The sequence below is a fragment of the Acanthochromis polyacanthus genome, chromosome 18, assembly GCF_021347895.1.
Source record: "Acanthochromis polyacanthus isolate Apoly-LR-REF ecotype Palm Island chromosome 18, KAUST_Apoly_ChrSc, whole genome shotgun sequence".
Classification (NCBI taxonomy): Eukaryota; Metazoa; Chordata; class Actinopteri; family Pomacentridae; genus Acanthochromis; species Acanthochromis polyacanthus.
In genome coordinates, this window is record NC_067130.1 from 18,061,493 (window position 1) to 18,086,365 (window position 24,873).

Consider the following 24,873-nt stretch of genomic DNA (forward strand, 5'->3'; position numbering starts at 1 on the left):
ACTGCATTATATGATTTTTTTTAAAATATGTGTCTATTTCTAATTTACAGCCGTTCATCATTTATTTACTTTGAGCATCTCTGTTGGGCAAAAAGAAAAATTTGCTCCTCTACAAGCAACAATGAAATAACATCATGATTTTTCATTGTTTTGACATAAAACCGGGGGTGATATTAGTGTTTTGTAATATGAAGTGAATGTAAATGTATCTTTAAACAGTCAAGATTTCTGTCATGGAATGAAACGTATCATCATTCACTGTGATGGTTTATAGAGCTAAATCAGGTTCAAGTGCTGTTGATGGCGTTGGTCCCCTCTGGAAGCTCTAATGAAGAGGGTGATTTTATTAGAAAACTATCAAAGTGCTAGAATTTAAATATAACAAGCATCACACCTCTAAAATCTCATTAATATTTGTGCATCAACACAGCATCAGTGGTCATGACCACAAGCACTCGTTCAGCTCTACTAACAAATGAGGGGAAAGATTGAACTGTACTTGGGCGTATCAGTGTATTTCTGTTTTATCTCGGCCCTGGCAGCCTCCAGGGTGACTCTTCTTTAAGTCTAAAGTCCCCCTGGCTGTCAGTGGAAAGCTCAATAATATAGTTTCCAGAGAATGCTGTGAAAAGTTATCGCAGCCACACTTTTTGTCTTGGTAAATCAGAACTTGAAATTCAAGCACTTCTTATGTGCTTGGAGGGAGTTAGGACAGTGCAGGTGTATTTGTAGGACACCTATCAACAACAAGGCAGAGCGACTGACAAAAACAACACCTCAATAAGGCACACTGTTGTACGACATCACTCCAATGAAAGCAGCTTTTATACTTTTAATCTAACATACACCAGCCTGCTGCTGTGATACTCACTAGATCACCAACATGAGCCACTCTGCATCTTAATGATATTTAAAGATGGTCTTGCTGTTTAACGAAATTCCTGAGCTTTTTGAAACAAAAGATTAGATATCCAGTAGGAGCCGAGGAAGTCTTGAGGCTGAGAATTGCTTAGGAACTAAATAACTAATAATTGTAGAATAAAGAAAAAAAATAAAATTACATTATGTTTAAAGACAACAAGCAGAAATATTACAAGCTTGTATTTAAAGTAACCCAATTTCTTTGTGTTATTATGTAGGTTAAGATGGAAAATATTAACAATCATGTTCAGTGTACTACACTTTACCTGGCCTGACTCAGTTACAGCAGGTTTGTGTTCTACAGGATGTGAAAGACAAAATCGCATAACTCAAAATAATCAACTTAATCAAGACAGAATAACAGAAGACAACTTAAGCTGGGAAAAGTGATTAGAATCAGTAGTTGCAGGTAGATAGTATTTATTTATTGGAGGTGTGCATTAGAAGTTGTTGCTCCAATGTAGTCAAGAATCTTACTCCAGATTTTTGTGTATAAAGTGTAGTTTTGTGTATCCAGTACTGGAATAAATGCCCGCAAAACTAATCTAGTGATGTGTTCCTTAATGTGACTTGTAACGTCATTGATTGTTTGGATTGTTTTATCATGATCTCGCCCACTACATACTTATTTGCTATTTACTGACCATTTTCCCGTCCTTTGTTTTGTAGCTTTGTCACTCCTGCTCTTGGTTGGAGAAATTAACATGTATACCTCTGTTTCACTCAGCTGAAAGTCAAAAACTTTGTTCTTATAAGTTAAAGGACGAAAATTACAAAAATTAAAGCGCCTTGTTTTTCAGTGTGGGATGCTATCGATTCTGCATTTTCTCTCAGCTCCACCTCAAACTTCATCTTTGTTTCTTTGCGGCAGTTAATAGGTATCCTAATAAAACAATTAAACAACAATAAAGCGGTTGTTAACAAGCTTTCATCCCAGTTTTGAATAGAATGCAGATTCAAAAGAAAAGACATTTGCTAACTTGTGCAGGACTAAATAGATATCTGCAAAAAACTGATGTAATTAGCTGTGATTCTAGTTAATTGACTAATTTATAAGACTTTTCAGTGAAGTGATTGAGAGCCTAAAGTGTGCATTTTCACTCTTTACTAAAGTCTTCACTCTGAGCACCTACAAACCAAAAACTACTCTCCACAAACTCTTCAAACAATTAAAGATCTGGAAGTTTGCTCATCCATAAATGATAAACCTTGACCGCTGTGATTTATTTTGCTTCACTTCTCTCTGCTGTTTCTGTTTAGGTGAAAGAGTGGGCACCGACCGTTGGAAAGGCCAAGCAGCCTAAATCTGCCGACAAATTCTACTCGGATGACGAAGATGAGAAAGAGGAGGAAGGATCTGACAGCAGTGGCAGTGAAGACAGCAGCAGCAGCAGCAGTGAAGGTTCATGTGTTTCAAATGCAACTCCTGTTGAGGGAATAAGTTATGATTCCTAAAATTTCAGCACTTTTTGATTATGATGCCTGTGTTTGTTTCGCCCTTTCTTTGTCAAACACAACAGAAGACTTCCTGCCTTTCCACAATGCAGCCAAACAAATGATCAAACCAAACCTCATTAATCAATATTTGGCCTTTTTACTATCTTTTGATGCAGTAATTTGTTTGTATGCTGCAAAGGGCACCTTCCACACTTCAGTAAAGCTTATCGAAGTTTGATGCTTTGCTAGAATGTATTGCAGCTTTTCAAAAATTATGTTTCAATATACAAATAAGCTGGCATCTATTTAAACATGCACGAATTTGCGTTCAATTCCCGAGCAGAAATTTGAAGAATGGAAAAAGCCAGCTTAATTTCTTTTGTTGCATTTTGTTCACGTTAGAACCAAACTATTTCAGAGGGGGTTTTGATATCCATTCATGAGAAAATACTGTCAGTAAACAGAAAAAAATGTATGTTTTTGACACGTTTTAATGGATAAAATGTTGAATAATTGAGGTTATGAATGATATATGAACACCCTCAGTAAAGCCCTTCAGAGTATAGATGGGCATTATACAGTAGTTTGGTGTATGTTAGTGCCACTAAAGTGTAGATTTTTGTTTCAGAATAGAGAATACAGGTTGAAATCTACAACATGAAGAGACAAAGAGCAGATGAGTGCATGAAAAAATGTTTTTACCTTTAGTGTCTTTCCTTAATACAGCTCCTATATAATGTGGCTATAGGAGAGTGAGCAGTAAACGGTGAGGCCCATATCCAAAAGATAAAATTACAAGCATCAACACTGGATTACATGAATACAAAATTTCAGGAATGACACGTTCTGATAGCTACATGCTATACTGAGAGCTAATTATTGAGTGTAAATGTCTGTTCAGAAAGAAATGCAGCTCATAAATGTGTCTTAATTCATGAAATCGTGTAGAATAAAGCTAAACTTCATCAGACTTTTGTTTAATATACATTCTGTTTGTGTGTCTGTACAGAGTCAGGCAGTGACAGTGACGAGGAGAGCAGCGAGTCCGAGAAGACCTCCAGTGATTCCAGTGGATCCGAACAAAGCTCCAGTGAATCCGAAGTGGAACAAAAAAAGAAGAGAAAGACCAAGAAGGCGCCGCAGAAGAAAAGCAAGCCAACTGCTGCTGACAGGTACAGTGAAATCCCCGCTGTCTGCTGGAGCCTGAGAGCATCATTTTTCTTCCCTGTGTGAACGCGGTGTGTCCAGATGTTACCTGCTTCTTTCCCGCTTAGCTAATTAGACAGGTGTGTGCGTTTGCGAGAAGCACCGGAGTCGTAGTCGACAACAAATGTGACTACGACTCTGCTGCATCAATAATCTGAACCCCCATCTGTTGAAGATTTCAGCCAGTTTTTTTTTTTCCATATGACAGCCCACTTGCTGCTATATTTCCTTCTGCTTAGTTTGAGCTTTTCTCTTTGAATCCTCCAAAACATTTTTTACTTCATCTTTTGTATCTGCCAAAAAAAGTTTAAACTTGAACATTATAACTGCCAGATTTTAGTATTTTGGCACCCATAGCTACAAAGTTTGCTTAAAGACACCCAAAACTAAATCAAGGAAAAAAACTCTTAAAATGTCCTGGCTTATGCTTCATCACGTATGAGCAAAGTCTAAACTGCTCTCCAACTGAAAGCTCCAGGCTTTATAGCGCTTGGGTGATATCTTTTGACTAGTAACATCAGACATGCTGCAATTTATGTAACTATGTTGAGGAAATATGATGGAATTTCACACATCTGCACTAAAACCGTCTTTGCACAAGATGGCATTACCTGGAGACCATGTGATTTGCACTCAAACTTTTGACACTAGCGACAAATATGATGTTAATCGGCTGCCACATAGTTACTGTTGAAAGACTTTAAAATGTTCTCTGGTGCTGCCAGGCATGTCAGCCATGTCATGATGTGTGTAGTGACATGAACCTCCTGAAATTGCAGCCAAAATGCATGATTCTTAATCAGGAAAGAGGGGAAAGAAATTAGCTTATTCCTAATAGGATGGGACTAATATTATAACAGGACCTCTGAAAAATTCACATTGCAAAGCATGGATGGAGCAGATGAAATTCGAATAAGATTATCACAGATGACCGCTGCAGTTTTTGGAAATTGGTGGAGGCCCTAAGGTCATTCTAGTCCTGTGCAAATAGGGCTTATGGTACTTTATGCAGATAGACACAATAAGTAATAACTGCTTATCTAAGTGGAATAATGGTGGGAAAACTCAGATCCAGACAGTCTTGTCCAGGTACTCTTTCCAAAGAAAGTCTTCGGCCTCTTTTCTCACTGGACTAACATTACCTTGCGATTTCTAGTCAGTTGTAAAATTTGTGGAGGTCGTCTGTGATGCAACTCTTGTTCAAATCTGCTATATGTCTGTAATTTGCAAAGTAAAAAAAAGACTGCAAATTACCTACCATTTTTTTAAAAGTATATTTTTTGAACATTCTCGCAGACCTCAAAATATAATTATGAACCTCTAAATGTGCAGTGTGGACGCTTTCATAAGCCTCATACTTTTATAACTGAACAAACCTGACCAGACTTATTTGTTGCTCGTAATGACGCTACTAATAATTTCTTAAACTGTTGTTAAAAACAATGTCTGTGTTCCCTCCTTAAATGTCCTTCTTGGCAACTTGATGAGAACACTCCTCCAAGTCAGCCTCAAAATAATGAGTCTTACAAGTAGTATTCATAGGGAATCCTAAAAATTGTAACAAACATATTAGGAATGTGTGGGGGGGAAAAAATACATCTCAACATAAAATAAGACACATTTATAGATCAGTGCTGTTCACACAATTATGGGGCACTAAATCTCATTCAAGCCAGTTTAAAAAAAAAAAAGTATGAAAAGGAATTTCTCTGACAGCGGAACATCTTTTGGGATCAGATGTGCTCTGTTTATCAAATTTAATCCAAATCTGTGGTGTTAAATGAGGAGAAATACAAATTTTCTAGCCATACACACCTATTGTAGTGTATGTACACCACACACACACACACACACACACACACACACACACTACCGCTCCCTCTCTCTCTCTCTCTCTCTCTTGGACTGGCAGGGCTGCTGGAATATCGTTAGTGTGAGTTCCATTAACAAGGTAATCAAGGAGAATTTTCCTCCAGTAGCGTAACCCACATTTACATGGCTAATGGATAATGACTTCTGATTGGTCATTTAGCAGCCTGGTGTTACCAATGAATGAGATTTGAGTCATTACTACTGAATATGCTCACGCACACTCTCTTACACACCGGCAAATTTAGTTTCTTATGCACTCTACTTCATTTGCTCACGGACACACAAACTCACACAGAATGTACCTGATTTTGCTGTGTGACAGGCCGCCGGCTGACCCTGTTCTCTCCATTAGAGAGTATAATTAGAGCAACTCACCCCAGTGCTCAAACACACACAAACACACGCACACACACATACACACAGTAATTAGAGCAGCTCACCCCAGTGCTTCCACAACAAACACAGCATAATGCCCTCATTATGGCCCAGTCATTTCAGGCAGGGCCTAATCAGGCCCACAGTGATTTATATCACTTTTTCCTGTTCGCAGCAAATGAAATCTGTAGGCCAAATTAATACTGGCTTTTCATCATCGCCCAAGTTAAAAAGCCAGTTACCGTCACAATTCCCCTCATTAATTTAACGGCTGAAAATCCCAGGCAGGCGGAGTAAACACTCATTATCAGGACAAATTGAAGAGGGACAGAGCAAGTGAAAGAGAGAGGAGAAAGATGGAAAAAATCTTTTTGAGTGAATGCAGCATTGAATTAACTTTGTAAACAAAAACAGATTGATCGGGCCAATCTTAGACTTTCAGTTTGGATGGAAAAGAGAAAAGATTTTGTCAAATGTGCTTTGCCTTTTGGTTCTTAGACTATTAGTTCAAATTATATACATGTGGAAGACGTGTATGTTTAATGTAAATAAATAGTTTCACTTAACAGCTGAACAGAATAAATGTGCAGGAGGGTTTTTTATATGCAGGTTCTGTTGCTTGTATTGATCCAACACCTGAGGCAGTTTTCTTGTGTGTTCCAGTGACTCGGATGAAAATGGTAACGGACCTGTAGCCCAAGAAAGCAGCTCATCAGCTGAAAGCTCCTCTGGCTCTGAGACAGACTCTGAGGACGACTCGGATTCAGACTCACCTGCACCACAGAAGAAGACTGAAACGAAGACCAAACCCAAGGTGACCTTATGATCTAGCTGGTGGAGAACGCAGACCACTGCTTTATTCATGCTGGTATCTGACGTTGTTTCAGTCAACACATTTTTCTAATTATTTTGACATACTTTTGCTTTCTGTAACACTTTAAATGCAGGACCTTTAGTGTGGTATTAGTATTTTTACTCAAGTAGGGTATTTGAATACTACTTCCACTGTTGCCTTTCACCAAGTTAAACACTTAATAATAATACATGAATTGATAAAGTTGCTATGTAAATCTCAGCACACTCACTGCCTGACTAAACATCTTCCTTAACTCTCCTGTTGTCCTCATTTATGGGCAAAAAAATATTGTTTCCTTGTCTGAAAAAAATTCAGCCAAAAAAATTCAGAAAATTTGCAAAACCTTCACGAAGAAAATTCCAATAATTCCTTAAGTTTCCCTTAAAAGTTTTATTTAAAAAAAAAAATCCCCCAAATTGGGAAAATTCTTGTAAATATTCTCAAAAATAAGTAAAAATCTTCCAAAAAAAATCCCCAAAATATCTAGTGATTACATATATATCAGTAAAACTTCTATTTTCTTAAGTTTCTTTTTTTCCACCAAAATGTTCAAAGATTTCCCAAAAATAATGAAAATGTGGACGTCAGAAGTTTCACTGTGAAATTTTTCCCCCCCCATGTTTTCAAACTTTGAAACGGGTCAATTTTGACCCGCAGGACGACATCAGGGTCGAAGAACGTGCTGATAAGACGAGACTAGTGGGTTTGTTGCTCGGTGGGTCTCGCCTGTGTGTGATAGAAGTAGCAGCCTGTTGCTTCAGTCACAGTTAAATATTGCTATACATGCAGTACAGTTAATTTAGGCAATTATGACGAGCGTAGATAAGTGGAATAGTCACTGGTACTGTGTTGTGTTCACTGTCGCAGAATTTGAAGAGTTCCTGTTCATGCCGTGTTGCTATGGCATCTTCCAGCATTCGCAGCAAAGTTGTGTGAAATGCTGCTTACCACAGATCGGTTTAAGAAGCAGAAACACACAGATACCTGTAACTACGACAATAGTGATCTCTTTTCTGCTCTGTGTCCATGTTTAGTTCAGCTAGTTTACTGTTGTAACGGAGTCCAGCCCTGTTCTTGTAATGTGTTTTGTAGCAACAATCACTAATTTAAGACGATTGTTACGAGGCAGTCACAATCTGTGCTGCTGTTTACCTGCTAATCAAGCAACTCGGCGACATAGAGAATGATGCTCGACTCAGTTTATTAGGACAAATGCATTAGGAGATGGCAGGGCACGCATGCACTCAACTTGCATGACTAATGGCACAGACTGAAAGCGGTAGATGCATGCAGTGCGAGTCAAATTTGTTTTGGAACCAAGAAACGGAATCAAAATTAAACTCTAAATGATTCCTTTAGAGTGGGACTTTAAGAATCCGTTTTAAGCTGGAACTAGTTCTCTGCATATTCCTGCTTGTAGCTCATCATAGAGATTAAATGCTCAAACTGAAAATACAATATTGACTCCTCGTGGAAATGAAAAACAATTAGACAAACATGAGATTTATAGATTTGTTGTGACCAAAATTATTATTAAACTATGTTTTTCAGGATTACTGGACACTGTGGGACAATTAACCATTCTCCCAAGAACGCCTGAATATGAAATGAATGAATGCAGCACGTGTCATGATTGTCGATCATTGTATGCATTTTGATCGATCCGGATGATAGCCCCTGTCAGTTTTGTTGTATAGCTTCCTTGATTTAGATAGACCCAAGAGAGTAAGCATTGTTTTGTTTAGTATTTGTAAGGTTTGTTGTATCAATCCAGAATAAACAGTAATATACAAAAAAATCTAATGTACCCCAAACCTAAATATGTGAGAACTAGTTTTAGTGTCGTTTGCATCTTATAATACTCGCATGTCAAATTTTAACCATTTTCCTTTTTGATGGTTTTGTGGAGGTGCTACATTGTAAGTAGGTGAGATTATGGGGGAAATTTCCAGCTCCGTATGAAAAACAAGATATTAAAAATGGACTGCATTTTATATAGATCATTGTAGCCATGGCAACATCCTGCATTCAGCCATGGCTTATTATCTGGTGCTAAATGCATACAAATGATGTTGATTTGGAGCTGTTATCAAACATTTAATAGCACTTAAATAAAACGCAACAGAAAATCAGGCATTCGTCACACTATTGTGCTGATCTCCAGTGTAAGATAATATATACTGTTCACAATATATCATGTCTTAACCGATGTAAAGTGTGCTGTTACTGTAAACAGGATAACGGGCCTCCTCTGTTCAGCTCTATAGTATTAACACCATGTTCTCGCAGGAAGATGATCCCTGGCTGCACATGTGTTGAGAGCTTCAAAATCACAGTTTATACTCTGGGCTATAATTTGGCTCCATGGTACCGCCTTTGGTTTTTCTCTTCCAGTGTCTCATTTGCCCTCTTTCCAGCCCTCGCAATCTTTTTCTTAGCTGTTATGCTCATCACATTATTTCTCTCCCTCCGTTTGCTTTTCTGCACTATGAAATTCTCATTTCATACACTTTGTCATTTGGGCATGGCCCATGAATTATGCATCTTTCTCTCCCTCTCTGTCTCTCCTGCTCTTTCAGACCGCCCTTTACTAACAAGGTTTCCGTCTCTATTACCACCACCAAGCGTCAATCAGAGACAATCTGATAAGATACGGCCTCTAACTTTATGGTTTGTTTTCACTCTCATTCCTCCCTCACATCTCTGTCCTGTTTTTTTTCCCCCTCCCTGTCTGCTCAGCCTCGAGTATGCAGAGTGGAATTTTATGGTTCTTTATGTGATGCGAGCAGAGCCAGGTTGGTGAAGAGAAAGGGTGATAAAAGCGCTCGTATGTTTAAATGTGTTTTTATTGGGGCTTTTGTGGTGGGAGCTTGAGGCGAGTGTTGTAATTCCCACAAGTCAACACCTGACAAGCCGGGCTCAGTCGCACGAGGTGGCGGCTGTGACACGACACCACGCATGACTGATCGCCGAAAATTCCAGACATGTTGCATATAAATGCAGGGTATCTGTTTTTTGGGAGGAATCTGGTTTGTCTTCAGAGGCACTGTCAGTGAAATTGAAATTATTTCAGTACTTCTTTTACTCCCGGTGTCGCTCACCATCAAGTTGCTGTGTTCGATTTTTAGGTGGTGGTGAAGTCCAAGAAGGAAGTCTCTTTATTGGACCTCGATGACTGTAAGTATATCTGCAAATGCTGCTTGCATAAACCAAGTTAATGGCAGCAGGCTAAAAAAAAAAAGTTGTGTATTCTGTCTCTCCATCCCCAAATGGCAAACACACAAAGACAGATTCCTATTATAGAGTGCTGAATTCTTCCAACTAATACCCCAGATAGTTTTCTCTGGAAACCAAAAGAGAACTAATATGAGAGTGAATATTAGGCTACATTCGCCAGTCCAAGTGAATGTCAGTGTTGTTGTTGTGTGCTGGATGTGTAATTGGAAAAATTTTGAACAGAATTGCCACAACAATCTGTTTGCAAAATAAAAAAATACAGTCCTCAGTTAAATATTTTATGAATTTACCAACCTTAAATTTTTCTTTCAAAATACTAAAACACAACCCATGAAACCATAATAAATACGTCCTTGTATCATCTAATAATAATAGATTCCTCTGTGAAAACAAGCTTGTGAACTGCTGCTGCTTTGCCTCGTTCTGTCAGACTATTCCATTCTGTTGTACTTCATCATCATTCTTCATTTAAGTCTCCTGATTTCAAGCAACTGTTACTTCATATCTGTGGCTTTTTTTGACTAAAATAGATACTTACAAGCAAAACTGGAGTCTGTCAAAAACAAATGAAAAAGAATATTTTTCTGAGCCACTAACTACTGTACCTAACCGTACTCAACCCGGCCATCAGTTAAAATCTGTCACACAGTGTAACACAGAACTTACTGTGTTTGGGAAAAAAATCCCCATGAAGTTGCCCTCATTTACATAGTTTTCTGTGTCTTTTGTCAGACAACAGAACAAGTAGGAAATAGTAAGTGAAACACAGCCTAAGCCTAAAACTACATGTTAACCAGCAGTCACTTCAGAATGACTCTGCAGTGCTCAACTGCTGATTTATTAACCACAGTGTTGTCTGACAAACTCATCAAACACAAGTTAAAAAGGATGGCTGTTCTGTAAATTCAGAGAGATTTCCATGTAAAATGGGTGCTAAGAGCGAAACTTTAAACTGATAGAAAGTTCTCCTCTCATTCATGTCTGTTTGCTGCTGCACAGTTATCCACAGATGCAGAGAGAGTCTTCTTCCTGAATGGGACGTAGAAGCAGTCTACAGCCACAGTAAAATGAGCCATCTGAAAGAAACAAACTGGGGACATGAATAACTTGCATTAATTTGTGAAAGGGACACAGTATGAGACCTTTACAGCTGCTGTAAAAGATGTACAATCTGAAAATTCTAGTCTTTGGCACCTCCCAGTGACAGTATAAAAATCCACAGTAAACAGTGCAGTACACAGCCTTGCATGAAACTCTTCACACTCTTTGATATGGTTTAAGTTGGTGTTTTCTTTTGGTTCTTCAGTTTCTCCTGCACCTACAAACACACCACAGTCTTCGGTCTTCTCTCCCAGCCTGCTGTCCGACCTCGAAGGCCTCTCTCTCTCCGGCGTCTCCTCCACCGTGCAGGTTAGTACGTGTGTGTGTGTGTGTCTCTGCATGAGAGACACACTGGATGACATTTCCTCCATCAACGTGTGTTGAGAGTCAATTGTTCCTTTCTGTCTGACACTGACAGTACAGCAGAGCAGCATATGAGATGGTGAAATGAGCCTCTCTCCCTTGTGGAACATTTCTGCTCCAGACGCCAACTATTGACCTTTTCTGCCTTGTTATATTTATAGCCAGTCAGGAAGGTACAACAGCTCTCCCTGTTTCCTGTATCTCTTATAGTCTGTCTTTCTCACCCTCGCTGTCTTTTGTTCTTCCACACCCTTGAACTCTATTTCTGTCTCATCTATAAGTCCACCCACTCTGTTTCTCTCCACCTCTCTCTCTCCTCTTCTGTCACCTTCCATCTCTCTCTGTCAGATGTTGTGTCCCTCGTGCCTCCATGTTGTGTATATCTGATGGTTGACCTTTCCTAGTGTGACGGCTCCTTTCTCTCCTCAGTATGTGAGCGACTCTGCACATCTGTGTATTTTGTATCTTGTCTTCCCCTGGGAGGGAAATGTCCAGACCATTCTTTCTGCTGTTGCTGTGTCTATTTTGTGTCACGCAAGCCTCTGGTAACTCAGAACAGGTAAAGATGGTTAGCCTGAATATTAACAGTGCTAATCTTCAGTTTAATTAGCATTCACATAGGATTTTGATATGTGGTTGTATGTTATGATTTATTTGAATGGTATTAGTTTTGTTGTTCAGTTTGTGTTGCAAATAAATTACATATAATTGGCTGCAAGTAACATTTATGACTTTACTTAACCAGTTTTGTTGCATATGTAATCATTTAATCACTAGATTGTCAGAAGGCTTTACGATTTTGTCTTCAAATTGCAAGTTATTAAATGTACAGTCATTGAATTAAATGATTAATGGGTAATTGGTTGCCATTCCTTTTTAGTAGTGCTTAATTTGAAGTTTCATGTTGAGCTAGTTCCACTTCTTATTCTGCAGTATTACTGCACTCGTAGAAGGTTAAAGCTGAATGCCTCTCCATTCTCAAAGGTGTCTTAATTGTTGTACAGTTGAAGTTGAATTCATTTCATTTGCATGATGTAAAACAAAACTTTCTCTCAGGCTTTTTAAATCCGCCCAACTCTTGACACCCTTTATAAGTGCAGATTTAAAGGGAGAAACGTCAGCAAATGTACAAGAGGGCTCCCTCAATAGGGATGTACTGACAAAATACAATTTATAAACAATAATGAGGCCAAATCTGTGCCTGCATAAATATATTGCTGTGCTGCTTGTTTCTTACGACATTCTTTCCCATTACTCAAGCAAAAATAAGTGTAAAAAGATCTGAAAAGACACATGCACTGATAAAGTGGATAAAGAGTTTTTGAGTGGAATTGTAAAGTTGAAGAAACATAAAAATACTTAACAGTTGCTTCTTCCGTATTCTGTTGCCAGCATTCGTGCTTGTTTCGTTTACAGTGAAGTTATTGAGGCACATTGTCAGGGATTAGTGGGAGCAACAGGGTTAAAGAAGCAGTTTTTTTATATGTAAACTTGTCCTGACATTTCTCTGCACTTTCATTTATTCTGCATCATGTCACAAAGTCACTGGTTTCAAGGAGAGCTCTTTTTGAAAGGGATGCACAGATAATAGATGCTGTATCTACAGTGTGGAAAGAAGTAGGTGTTAAAGCAGTGTTTGTCGAGAGGAAGACAAAAGTCCAGTGCCAGTTTGAATGAAGACAAAGCTGGAGCCATTTAGCTTAGCTTTACATTAAAACTGGAAGAAAGGCTGAATCATCTAGCCTGGCTCTAAAGTCACTGGTTTCAGGTAAGGTGTGAGGGAGGGTAGACTGAGGGGGGAGCAGGATTTTTAAGAAATGCAAGAACTTTTAAAGACCCCTTCTGTTGAAAATCTTTTTTTTTTTTTACAACATCAACATGTCCTTGTAGTGTTTTATGTTTGCTAAAATGCGTATCATGAGTGAAATAAGCAGCCAACACCATTTCTGAGCGTTTTCACCTTGAACTGTTGTGTATCGATGATGGTCTCAAAAATCTGGGGTTTCATAAATAACAAACCTAAAGATTCAATCCTTACAACTTGAATGCTTGAGCTCCCACTTTTCTTCTTCATTGTCGGTTTCCAATTTAGACATGTGCATCTGGATTACTCTGATCAATACTGCAGCTAGCACAGTAGTTTTTCATCGTTTGTGCAGATTCTTAGGTGTGCTGGTGTGCTTGAGCTGCAGTGAGTGGGTGAAGGGAGAGCTGGGAACTATGTAGATCTGCATGTTATAGATGAGTCAACGGTGGTGGCTTGCATCTAAACCATTTTACGGCATGAACTGATTAGTTTCATGCAAAAACATTGTGAATGTCACTTGGATACACAGATGAGTTTTTAGGAGAATTAAAGATTCATTTCCAGTCTAAATTAGGCTAAATAGCAGTAGATGATAAGTTCATGTTAAAGATGCATTTAAAACACTTATTTGTCGAAATCAGTTTCAACTTTTTATTGGAAACCGTTCATTATGCTGCATGTTGATGAGTGTGTTCTCAGTCCCAGCTATCTGAATGGCCTCCCCACTGTCCCAGCTCTGCCGTTGTACTTGGCTTTGTGGTGAGTTAGTCTATATTCTGCCCGTCAGTCCTGGCCGCCTGTCAGTCAGTATGATTGACAGCTGCTCTCAGGCCAGCGTTTATGCAGCACAAGTCTTGTTAGTCAATCTCTCCTTCTCAGGTGAAGGCCAGGGAGTAATAGAGAATAGAAATGCAGATTAGAACAGGGAACTTTTTGCACATCAACATCTGATTTAGAGTCAATTCTATGCATAAATACATGATGGGCAACGGGATTCATAGACAAGGGTAAATAACCTCACCTTTATTCACACACACACACACACCCCTCCCCGTGGCTTCAACACAACAGCCACACACACACACTGGCCTCAGTGTCATTTCTATTTCTCAGCAATCTGCCCACAGAGGCAGCGAGTCTGTCTCAGCTGAGCGCTCGGGCCTTTTTAGAGAATTACTGCATGGTTATCAAAGGCATTTAGATTAACCCTGGTCACTGTCTTTGACCCACCTCCTCTTCTGTCTCCTCCTCCTCTCCCCAGTTTCTGCATGCTACTGCTCTCTCTAATAACATTTTGACATTAGGATCTCTCACAAATGCCTCTTAAATCCTGCCGCCCTCCCACCCCACACCCAAACCTCTTCCGACCGCTGTCCGTGTGTGCGGCGGGGTGGCTGAGGCTGATAACTTTTCATTCATAATTAGCAGTCGGCGAATGGGGCTGCGTTGGGGGGAAATTGAACTGTCAGCGGCGGGGCGCAGGGCGTTTGACCCCATCACGCCCAGAGGGGGCCATCATAATTTGTTCATTTGGTGTCCATCAGGCGGGCGCCAGCTCAGCCCCTCCTCCTCCCTCGCCTCCCTCCTCACCCCTCTGACCTCCCCCGTAGTGGGCGCTCTGGGTTCACGTCTAATTATGAATCAGCAGAAGGACCTCAAGTGCCACGAATATAGCAGCTCCTGCCCTCCAAACCTCCTGCTGCCACTCAAACCGCAGAGATTGCTTCTTAAGTAGGAATAAATGCCTACACGGAAATAGCCAGTCAGTGCGGTGGCCTAAGCAGCCAGCAGGTAGTTTGGTACGTCTGTGTTTTAATGCAGCATTTCTTTTCTTTTTAGTTACTTTAATAAACGAGCACCGATATATGTGTAGAGGTGTTTTATCTTTTCTATCTACCTTTTTTGTAGTTCCTTTGCCTTTTTCTGAGGTGACGGAGGTTAAGACGGCATTACTTCAAAATATTTATGATCATGTGTTGTCATTGCCACTGACAGCTAACATTTCAACTTATGTCAACAAACCATGCAGTTTTTTTATTACTGTAAGAAACTGAATTAGTCTCAACCCTGAATCGTCAAATTTATAAATGCAATTAAGCCATATTTACACAAATAATAATACATTACTGTGCTAAAACACGGCTTATTTCTTACATTATTCTGATACTATTAGTAAAAATAACGATCATAGTATCAAAATATTACAAGTTACGTTAAGTTAAGTTTTAATTAACCTGCTTTAATAAAATATTACTTTTGAGATTCTAATGAGATTTAGTTTATTAGTATGCTTCTGTTGCATAAGTTGTTCTATACATGAAACACTTATTTACAAGTGAAGTTAGTAATGCACATTAGTACCGATCAGTGCAACACATAAACAAATTGTTTTTTGAATACTACAGCTGCAACGATTCATCAGTTATTTAATCGTCAGCAATTGATTTCCAATTATTTTTATCATTTAATCAGTTAGCGTAATTATTTTTTAACTAAAACAGCCTCAGTTCTCTGATCTAAGCTTCTTAATTTAAAATATTTTCTGGTTTCTTACCTCCTCTTTGCCAGTAAACTCAATATCTTTGGGTTGTGGACACAACACGGTGTTTGAGGGCATCATCTTGGACTTTTCTGAAACACTGATGAACACGTTGCACCATTTTCTTGCAGTTTATAGACCAACATGTTCAAAATTTTCTTACATTTCTCCCAGCTTGAATTTTCATTGTTTGTACATTATAACTACGTTAATGGTAAATGGTTGTATTTTTATAGCGCTTTTATCCAAAGCGCTTTACATGATACGTCACATTCACACACACATTCACACACTGATGGTGGGAGCTGCCATGCAAGGCGCTAACCACGACCCACCAGGAGCAATTAGGGGTGAGGTGGCTTGTTCAGGGACACCTCAACATGAGCACGACGGGCCGAGGATCGAACCGACAACCCTCCGGTTGCGAGACGGCCACTTTACCCACTGAGCCATGCCGCCCCCAAAATTAGTGGATTATGGTCAGTCAGTAAAAAATATTTCAGTGTGCAGTTTAGTAATTATCTAATTCTCCTTTTTAAGTACAAATGTCACAATTTCACTGGGTTTAGCTTCTTCAAACTGATTTTTTTGTTTGCTGGTTTTTATTGTCTTCACTGACATTTAATAACTGGCTTTGGAAAATTGTGATTGGCATAATTTTCTGACTTTTATAGCACAAACTAATAATCTACTAGTCTGGAAAATCAGTAATTAATAATCCTTAGTTCAAGCTGTATTTCAATTAAAAATCATGCTAATACAAAAAAGTGTTGGCAGTTTATCAATACTTGCAGACCTAGATGAAGGACACCACTGTTTCTGAATAACAGTCCTCTATTATTGCTAATGCTCTTTAATGAAAAAATTTCAAAATTAATCATTTTAGAATACCTAATTTAGTGACAAATTGGCATAAATTAAGTAACCTCTGTCTATATGTGCTGGAGAGAGTTCTTGTTACATTAAATGAGTGGTTTTAGGTGGCTGTAGTAACATTTATTTAATTCAATTTGCAGTCAAGGTCTTTCTGACGCCCCTCAATTAATTGTCATCTCCTGACTGAAGGGAACAATTAAGGGCCTAAAGTCAAACACATGTCCCTTACCTCAATCCTCACAACTCTTGTAGAGCATAATGAAATCCTGTCGTTGGTGTTTGAGGCAGACGGTGTCTGAAAAGCAGAAATGGATTTTCAATATATGCCCATACATCTCTGTACAGCTCATACCTCTTTCTTTTAAATTGTCCCTCTTATGCACTCGGCACAAGGCTGCCCGGCTCTGGTTAGTCCTTTTGAATATGTCAGCGGGATTTTCAGGTCATTTGCCAGACAGGATGCTGGGAACGTGGTGTCCGGGTTCTGAAGGTGACTGGTGTCTGTGTCATCCATCACAGGAGCTTCCTTTAAGTTGATGCATAATAGAGCCTCTCAATCAACTTCCTCGCTCATTGTCACCTCCCTCCTTCCTGTCCAGGGTGGAGACTGTGAGCCAAACCCAGAGAACCCAAAAAAAAGAAGACTGACAGAGAAGTCAAGGTTACATCCCTCTTCTTCTCTTATTTACACTTGAGGTGTTATGGGTTTCCACCGCGTAGCAGGACAACAATGGATGGAAGGGTGAAGGGCCTTTGTGTGGGCACTTGTGTCAGGCTTTAACTGTCCACTGTGTCAAATTGGTGATAATAAGCAGTTTGAAGCCCTGTCCTATCGCCGTCCGTTCCTCCGCCTGCTCGGGGCGAGGGGACAGACAGGACCTTGAAGCAGGATGTGTCTGTCAGGGAGGTAAATCTATGTTGTGATGGGGTGGCAAACATTACGGCAGGCTTTATCGACACCGACTGCTCTGACACATCCAAAAGTGGCCCAATAAATTTGCAGGCTGGCGGTGGCGTGACGGGCGCTTGTGAGGGCACAGCGGCGTTACAGCATGGCAACAAATGTTTGTTTGACCTCCTTTACAGGCGCTCGGGCGGTCTGGCCACGAGAGACGCTGCGAGCCTGTCAAGGAGAGTGTTGTTGATCCAAGAGTATTCTTTATCTAAGAGCAATTTTACATTTTTTTTTCTCGACTGGTGCTGATATGATAGTCCAGCTGTTGCAATCCTAGATACAGCTGAATTAGCAAAAAATGTTTGTCTGGGGCTATTTGAAATGTTAAGTTGGATATTCTACTTTTAGAAGTCAGTTTTGCACAGCACAATTGGAACATACCAACAGGCTAAAGAAAAGTGTCAGTGTAACATCATATATACCCAACAAGACTTCCTCTGCTTCAGGGAAGGACCAACTGTCAAGCATATTTGCACTTCTTGGACTGTTGTTACTCATTTGCACTGTTCTGAATATTCTGCCACTACTGAATCCGTCACTTAATCTCATGGTTGTTTCCATTTCACTCAGTTCTGCTTTTCTTAGTTGTTGCTTGGTTCTAGTTTTGCTTCCTTTGCTCTTAGTTTACCTGATTTTTGCTCTCTAGTTCTTAATTAACCACGCCCGACGGGTACATCGGCGGGGTTATTGCATTCGGTGCGGTATCTGGCTGGGTAAGTATATATGTATGTGGCTATGTCCGGTCCGATATCTCTGCAAGTGCTGAAGTCTGGATAATCAAACTTGGCACTGAAGATCAGTCTAAGGTCCCCTGCTCAGTTGTGGAGTTACAGGTCAACAGATCAAGTAGGGAGGGAGATACAGGATGATCAAAATTGATACATATTGCATCAGTTGTATAGGGAGGACAGGGTTTTCGCCAGCAGAGGGTGTGGTTCTGCCCTCTACTGAGGGCTCATCTAGTTTACATAGTTTTTGCCTTTTTATATCTTATTTTGTGCATTACATTTCTAAATGTATACTTTTTTTCTCAGAATCTTCTAAGTGTTTAATGTCTACTGTAGCACGAAGAGAGAGTAACGTAATTTTGATTCTTGGTATGTCATGTGCATATCAAAGAATTGACAATAAAGTTGACTTTGACTATTACCATTGATGACAAGTTCTATGGTTGCCAGCGATACCAGATTAAGACCATATCACCACCACACCAATTGACCTGATACATGCAACATTCTGCGTTATACTCATCAAATTTTTGCCCCACAAGTTTACATCTATTAGCTCTAGACTGACAAAATTGTGACTCGCCGAAGAACACAACATTGTTACATTCTGTAGGGTCCACCAGGCTCGCTGTCTGATCCTCCATAACAGAAGGTCATGACCCCTGAGGTTTCTTCTCACAGCATTTGCACTTATCTGTGCCACATGTCTTCCAGGAGTTACCTGAACCATTTTGGGTGCTGTATGAAACTGATTTCTGAGATGGGAACCGTCTTGAGCAACCGTGGTCGTGCACTTACTGCCAGGGCTTGGTCTGTCCTCTACAGATCTTGTTTCTTGATACCAAGTCAGCCTGAGAATGGTAGAAGTGATAGCCCAAACGGAGGCTACTTGTCGTGCAGACATTCTAGCCTTTAGCACACTGAATACTCAGTTTGTGTCATTGCATCTCACAGCAGCAACGTTGTTCTGTAATTGAGCTGCCTTGTATACATGCAGATACTTGTCTGTCTCTAAAAATCACTATTCTATTCCATTTGTTTTAAGAAAATAAAGAAAAGAACATGGCAACTTCTCAACCATGAGCTATGTTTGAACAAAGGAAGTACTGTTTTCATTGGCACGGAGTTTAAAATTGGTTAAAAAATGCAAAATTGTTCACAGGAAAAGCCACCAAACAGTGACAAAAATAAATTTTCTTTCTTGATTTCATGATCAGGTGAATAAATATCTGACCTAAGAATAAGTGCACAAAATTGAAGGAGATTTTGATGCAGTGCCAACACTTTCTGGTAGCCTCAAGGTTACTGAATTAGTGTCACGTGTGTCTTGCTGTTGAAGTGTAGTCCCTTCCTCCAAAGTAAACACACTGAAACTCATCTCAACAGCTCTTGTCGCATGTCAGCCTGATTCTTCATCCTCACAAACCACATGACAAGTCCGAGGATGCCTCGTACATTTTCCCGCCCGAGTCGGAACACGCTGGCAGTGCGTTCAGCTTCAGTAAAACAATGTACACTGACACCGTTCAACACGCCGAGCAGCACCATCATGCCCGCATGTTTCCACTGTTTCTTCGTATCATAGTCTTAGTCATTTTCCATTAGCTTAATTAGTTCACACCCTTCGCATCATCATTTATTGCAGATGTGTTTTTCGATCACTTTTTGTTTTTGTTTTTTTAAAGGTTGCATTCACGACTATTTTGCTACTCTTGACTGCTTTGAGAATTTTTTTTTAATTTTATCACTTTCAAGTGGTAAATAGAAACTTTTGTGTCTGAACTCATTTGCAGCAGAGCACATGACATACATCTGTCCACGTGCTGGCTCTGTGTGGATGTACGAATGTTTTCAGGTGCTAATTGTTTTAGAAGGTGTGAAGGCTTTATCTGTCTGTTTTTTTAAACACTAATTAGTGCTGTCACTCAAGACAGAAGGATCTTTGAATTTTATTGACAACTAGAGAAACTACTAAATGTTGCCATTCTTTGGTTACGTTTTTTCCTACTTTGCATTGCTGACAGAAGTACAACAGAGGTGTTTCTCATGTTATTGTACATTAAATAATGATTCTCACATTTGACAGTGCTGTATGTACAGTTTGCTGTGTTGCATTGTGTGGGCCGACCCATCTTATCTTTCTAATTAGAGCTGACAGTTGCAAGCATCAACTAAAAATCTCACTGTCGTCAAGTGTCATAGCGTTCATCTAAGATTTTTTTAGCATTAGAAAATAGGCCACCGCCCACCTCCGCCTCCTTTGTTTTCCACTTCTCTCGAAGGTAGTACAATTTCCTGCCTCTGAAAAGGTAAAAGCCCCTTTAGACGGCCAGCGAATGGCTGGTTTGGCCCATGCAGGCACTTGTGTTTCTATTCATTAGAGGTTGTTTTTATTCAGCCTGGTTTGACTGAGCATCCAGCCCATTTCCATCTAACTGGGCGGATGGAGGACATTTCTTGAATGCGCTCCTCTTTATCCTACAGAGTTAATGAACGGAGGGCTGGGGTGGGGGAGTTATCAGCCAGCGTTTGGTCCCACTTCACTAAGAAGTGGTGCTTTCTGACTGCTGACTGGATGAATTCAATTGCGTGAATGTAGGTGATGGGAAGACCGGAGCTTCTTCTATTAATCTGGCCTCTTGTGTGGATGCATTTGCACTGTAATGCACAAAGCGTCCCAGCATATTGTGTTAATGCTTTATGCATTTGGGCAATGTTCTGCATGTGCTGTTCTCATCATCTTCCACTTTTCTGTTGCTCTAGCAGGACTCTGCTCATAGATCAGTCTAATCCAGAGTGCAGTTTGTCTTTCTGATAAACAAGAAGCATGATAAATTACTTTTACATAAACATTGTAATGTGCATGTGCGCAATAGTCACATTGCAGGAAGTACAATGTGATGTAGGGCAGTTTGACTTGAACACATCATGCTACAGCTTATTTTGTAGTTGGATGCAATAAGAAAACTCACATGGTTCTCATTGTCTCAAGTCTAGAAATTAGTTTTTTTTGGCAGATTCAGCAGTTGCCTAGTTAAATGAAAGAAAACTATTTCAGTGAAAAGGAAGACTGAGTCTCAAAAAAGAAAAGCCACGTTAGCTGTAGGTCTGTGCAATTAATGTAATATTAATCATGATCATGATTTTAACTTGGCACTCGCATCACATGAACCTTAACTTTGACATGAACAACTACACATAATCACTTGGATGTATCTTGAGAAAGACATTAGGATGCTTTGTCATTTTTGGTTGCGCAACTATCAGAGCTTCTGCAAAAATTAAAAGGAGACTAGAAGCTTCTTTGTGCACAACTGCCTAATTGACTTCTACTATAGACTGCCTGTGAGGTGTTTAGGAAACATCTGAAAATTGTAGCATCTGTCCATAAGCTGTTGCAGGTGCACTCCCCTACAAAATCATTATTTATAAGGAGTAATTCTTTCCAAGTAGTTTGTCAAGTCAACTGATGAAAATATGCATTTTTTTTCGTGTTATATGATATACATTGTAAAAAACAATATGTTGCATTATCAGGTTTATATAATATTGTTCAGCTCTAGTTTCAACTACTGCTCCAAGTCACACTTAGAATCAGTGGTGTATTTTCATGGTCTTTCATGTGTCCTTCTAGGTCACCACTTCGTCTTTTGGCCCTGTGAAAACCTATGAGCTGCTTCACCATATGACAGGAAAAGGCCTGGCAGCCAAGTACCATTTCCCCAGGCAGCCATGTTTGTACCAGCCCAGTATGGTTGCAGTGCAGGTCATACTGTCCAACAGCTCAGATCACAGTCTGGAGGAGATCCATATAGGAGACCGGAGCCCAGCAAGCCTCAGCATCCACTGCTTCAACACCATCGGTGAGTACGAGCGCATCATGTGTGAAATATCCAACTGTGGGTCATCACCGTAGTAGTAAAAAATATTAAGAAGGAACTATATTCACACCGATCAGGCAGAACATTATGACCGCCTGCCTAATGTCAGGCGCCTTTGTGCTGCTAAAACTGCTCTGACCCAGTGGGGCATGGACACAGGACCTCTGGGGATGTCCTGTAGCATCGGGATGGTGGCAGTGAATTCTGTGGGACCTACCTAGATCAGGCTTATCCTGGCACATCTCACAGATGCTCAGTGTGGAATCCGGGTGAACACCTTAGCTCTGTTGTGTTCCCATGTCAAACATCCTCATAGATGTCAGGACTCAAGGTTTCCCAGCAGAACACTGCATTACAACAAGATGATCGATGGTATTCGCTTCACCTGTCAGTGGTCATAATGTTTTGGCTTATCGGTATATATTTAGGAAATTATTGTAGGATTGTTTGTAAATCAGTGCTTTATTTCCACAGCATGTCATATTCTTTAACATAAGGGAGTCCCCTTTCCTTTGAACTGAGCAGTAGTAGTGAGTCTAAGCAACTGAGTTCGAAAGCTGGTCTTGTTGAATTTTTTTTCATTTTGGTGAATAATTATGTTCGTATGAAAAACACAAGCTTGTGCAGTGCTTATTTTAGACATAAGGCGGTTTCTAGAGATACATTGGAGTTCTGGATTGGATGTTTAAGCCAGGAATTGTGACTCTGACAGATGTTGCAGTTTCTTTGAATTACAAAGCAGCTTCAACTTCAGTATCAGTAGCTTTTAATTCCAGCAGTTGCAGATCAGCTCAACGAATATGCAAACTGCACCGTGTCTTCTTTAATGTTTGCAAACCTCTAACTTAATCAGCTCTCCTTAACCTCTCTGTTGTAGCACAACTGACTGACACCAGCTGATTCTGTGGGTGCTATATTGTTTTCACAGATTTAAGATTTGTTTCTCCCCAAATGTTTTTTTCCGCTGTTACTTCAACAACCACCACTTTCATTTCAGTCTGATTAGTATTTGTGGTCCCTTCTGGTCCTTCAGTGACTTCTGCAAATGTCTACAACTGTGCTAGACTTCTCAGACAGATATGAAATGATCATTGTGTCATCAAAAACCTTTAAGCCTGTTTGCTATCAGTCCAGCAAATAGCCCTGTCCCATTCCCCCAACCTGAAAAGAGCCAATATTACTTCAGCTAATCCCTCTTCATTAGTATTGATCAGGACGAACAAACATACACTGTCTCCTTATTTCTCCACACTATGGTATGATGGCAACACTTAGAATAGTATGAGGCAGAGAGCAGTGCTCCTTCAACAGTTTCTTTTTCACGTGTGCACAAACATACACACACAGACAGAAGTGGTGTGCGGTGGAGCATGTTAAAACTGTCAATTGTGGGGGATTGATCGGGCATTGAAGGAACTCAAGCAGCCAAGCAGTGGGTAATTTGGATCGATTTGGCCTGGCTACTGTGAGCGGCTGGCTGGACTTAGTTTGGATAAGTTGCAGAGGATGAATACAGACAAAGCTTTATGTAGTGCTGTTTTGTGTGTGTTAGGTGAAGGATAACATATGACAGGGTTTGTATTTAATAAGAAATATTGCCCTTTGCCTCCAAGCTGCATTACCTTCTTCTGCTGTTCATCTCCACTTGAAACAGCTGTTAAACCTATAATGTAACAGGTTAGAGTGGGATAGAATTTGTGATTTTCTTACTGTGTACGTCCACTGGCATTTATCTGAACCAATTAACAACCTATTTGTTTACTAATTTGTAACAGTTACTTGCATGTAGGGCTGGGTGATGTGGCCAAAAAGTTGAATCTTGTTTTGTTTTTTTTCAGTCTTGTAGACAATTTCAGGATCTATTTTGTTTCTTTCTATGTAAATTTAAGACAAAACACAACCCTAAATCAGTTTTCTTTTATTAAAACTAGTAACTTGGGCTGCTTGAGCAACAAAAGTAAAGCACCAAAAACAGCTAACAGTGCTTGTTTAACAACAGGAGCTGCTATGTAACAAGCACAATAGCAGCAGTAGTTGCAGGGGTTGGTAGCACATCTTTGCAGTGCTTGTGTAATTTCCTTCCACTACATTGGCTGTTCTAGCTGTGCTTTTGGAATTGGCGCTGAAGCTTCATATGAAACTGAGAGAACACGGTTTGCCAGCGTTACACTGCTGCTTTAGTTGTTTGGTGCTGCAGGTTTATTTTTCTTCCACTTTTCGTTCAGAGTTTTAACAAACTTCATAGAGCAATTGCTGTCTTTGAGAAACCAAATTATTTTTATATCACCATTCCCCAACTAATATGACTGCCTTTCTTTTGTCAGTGTTACCTGCTGCTACCAGTATCCAACTAAATAACAAGGGCTGTAATGTCCCTGTTGGTTAGTTGAATGGTTGGTTCATATACTCTTTTTCAACCAGATTCTCATTGGTCAGACAGTTGCTGATTTAAGTTTCACATCAACAAATGAGCTACACCAATAATCTTCCAGGATTAATTTCTTGTTTTTGGCGGCAGGAGGGATAAAGTACCAGTGAAGAACTCCACATCTTCACAACCTAATGGAGACTGTTAGGTTAAGTTTTTTAAACATTTACTCAGTCTGCTCCAAACCAACTGATGTCAAAAAAATCAACATTGTGGCTGCATTTTGTCCAAACAGATGTCTCAGTGTAACATGACATATCATGAAACGGTAATAGGCTCACCTGCCTCAAT

General features: G+C 39.8%; 1 protein-coding gene across 2 annotated transcripts in view; it reads left to right on the forward strand.

Moving 5' to 3' along the window:
* ap3b1a (adaptor related protein complex 3 subunit beta 1a) overlaps window positions 1-24,873 on the forward strand; it is a 74,232-nt gene that overhangs the window by 34,880 nt on the left and 14,479 nt on the right. For both annotated transcript variants that reach the window (XM_022209005.2, XM_022209004.2), the window contains exons 18-23: window positions 2,182-2,323; window positions 3,368-3,530; window positions 6,475-6,625; window positions 9,796-9,844; window positions 11,211-11,314; window positions 21,908-22,136. In XM_022209005.2, the coding sequence (XP_022064697.2) occupies window positions 2,182-2,323; window positions 3,368-3,530; window positions 6,475-6,625; window positions 9,796-9,844; window positions 11,211-11,314; window positions 21,908-22,136 (838 nt within the window). The remainder of the gene's footprint in view (window positions 1-2,181; window positions 2,324-3,367; window positions 3,531-6,474; window positions 6,626-9,795; window positions 9,845-11,210; window positions 11,315-21,907; window positions 22,137-24,873) is intronic.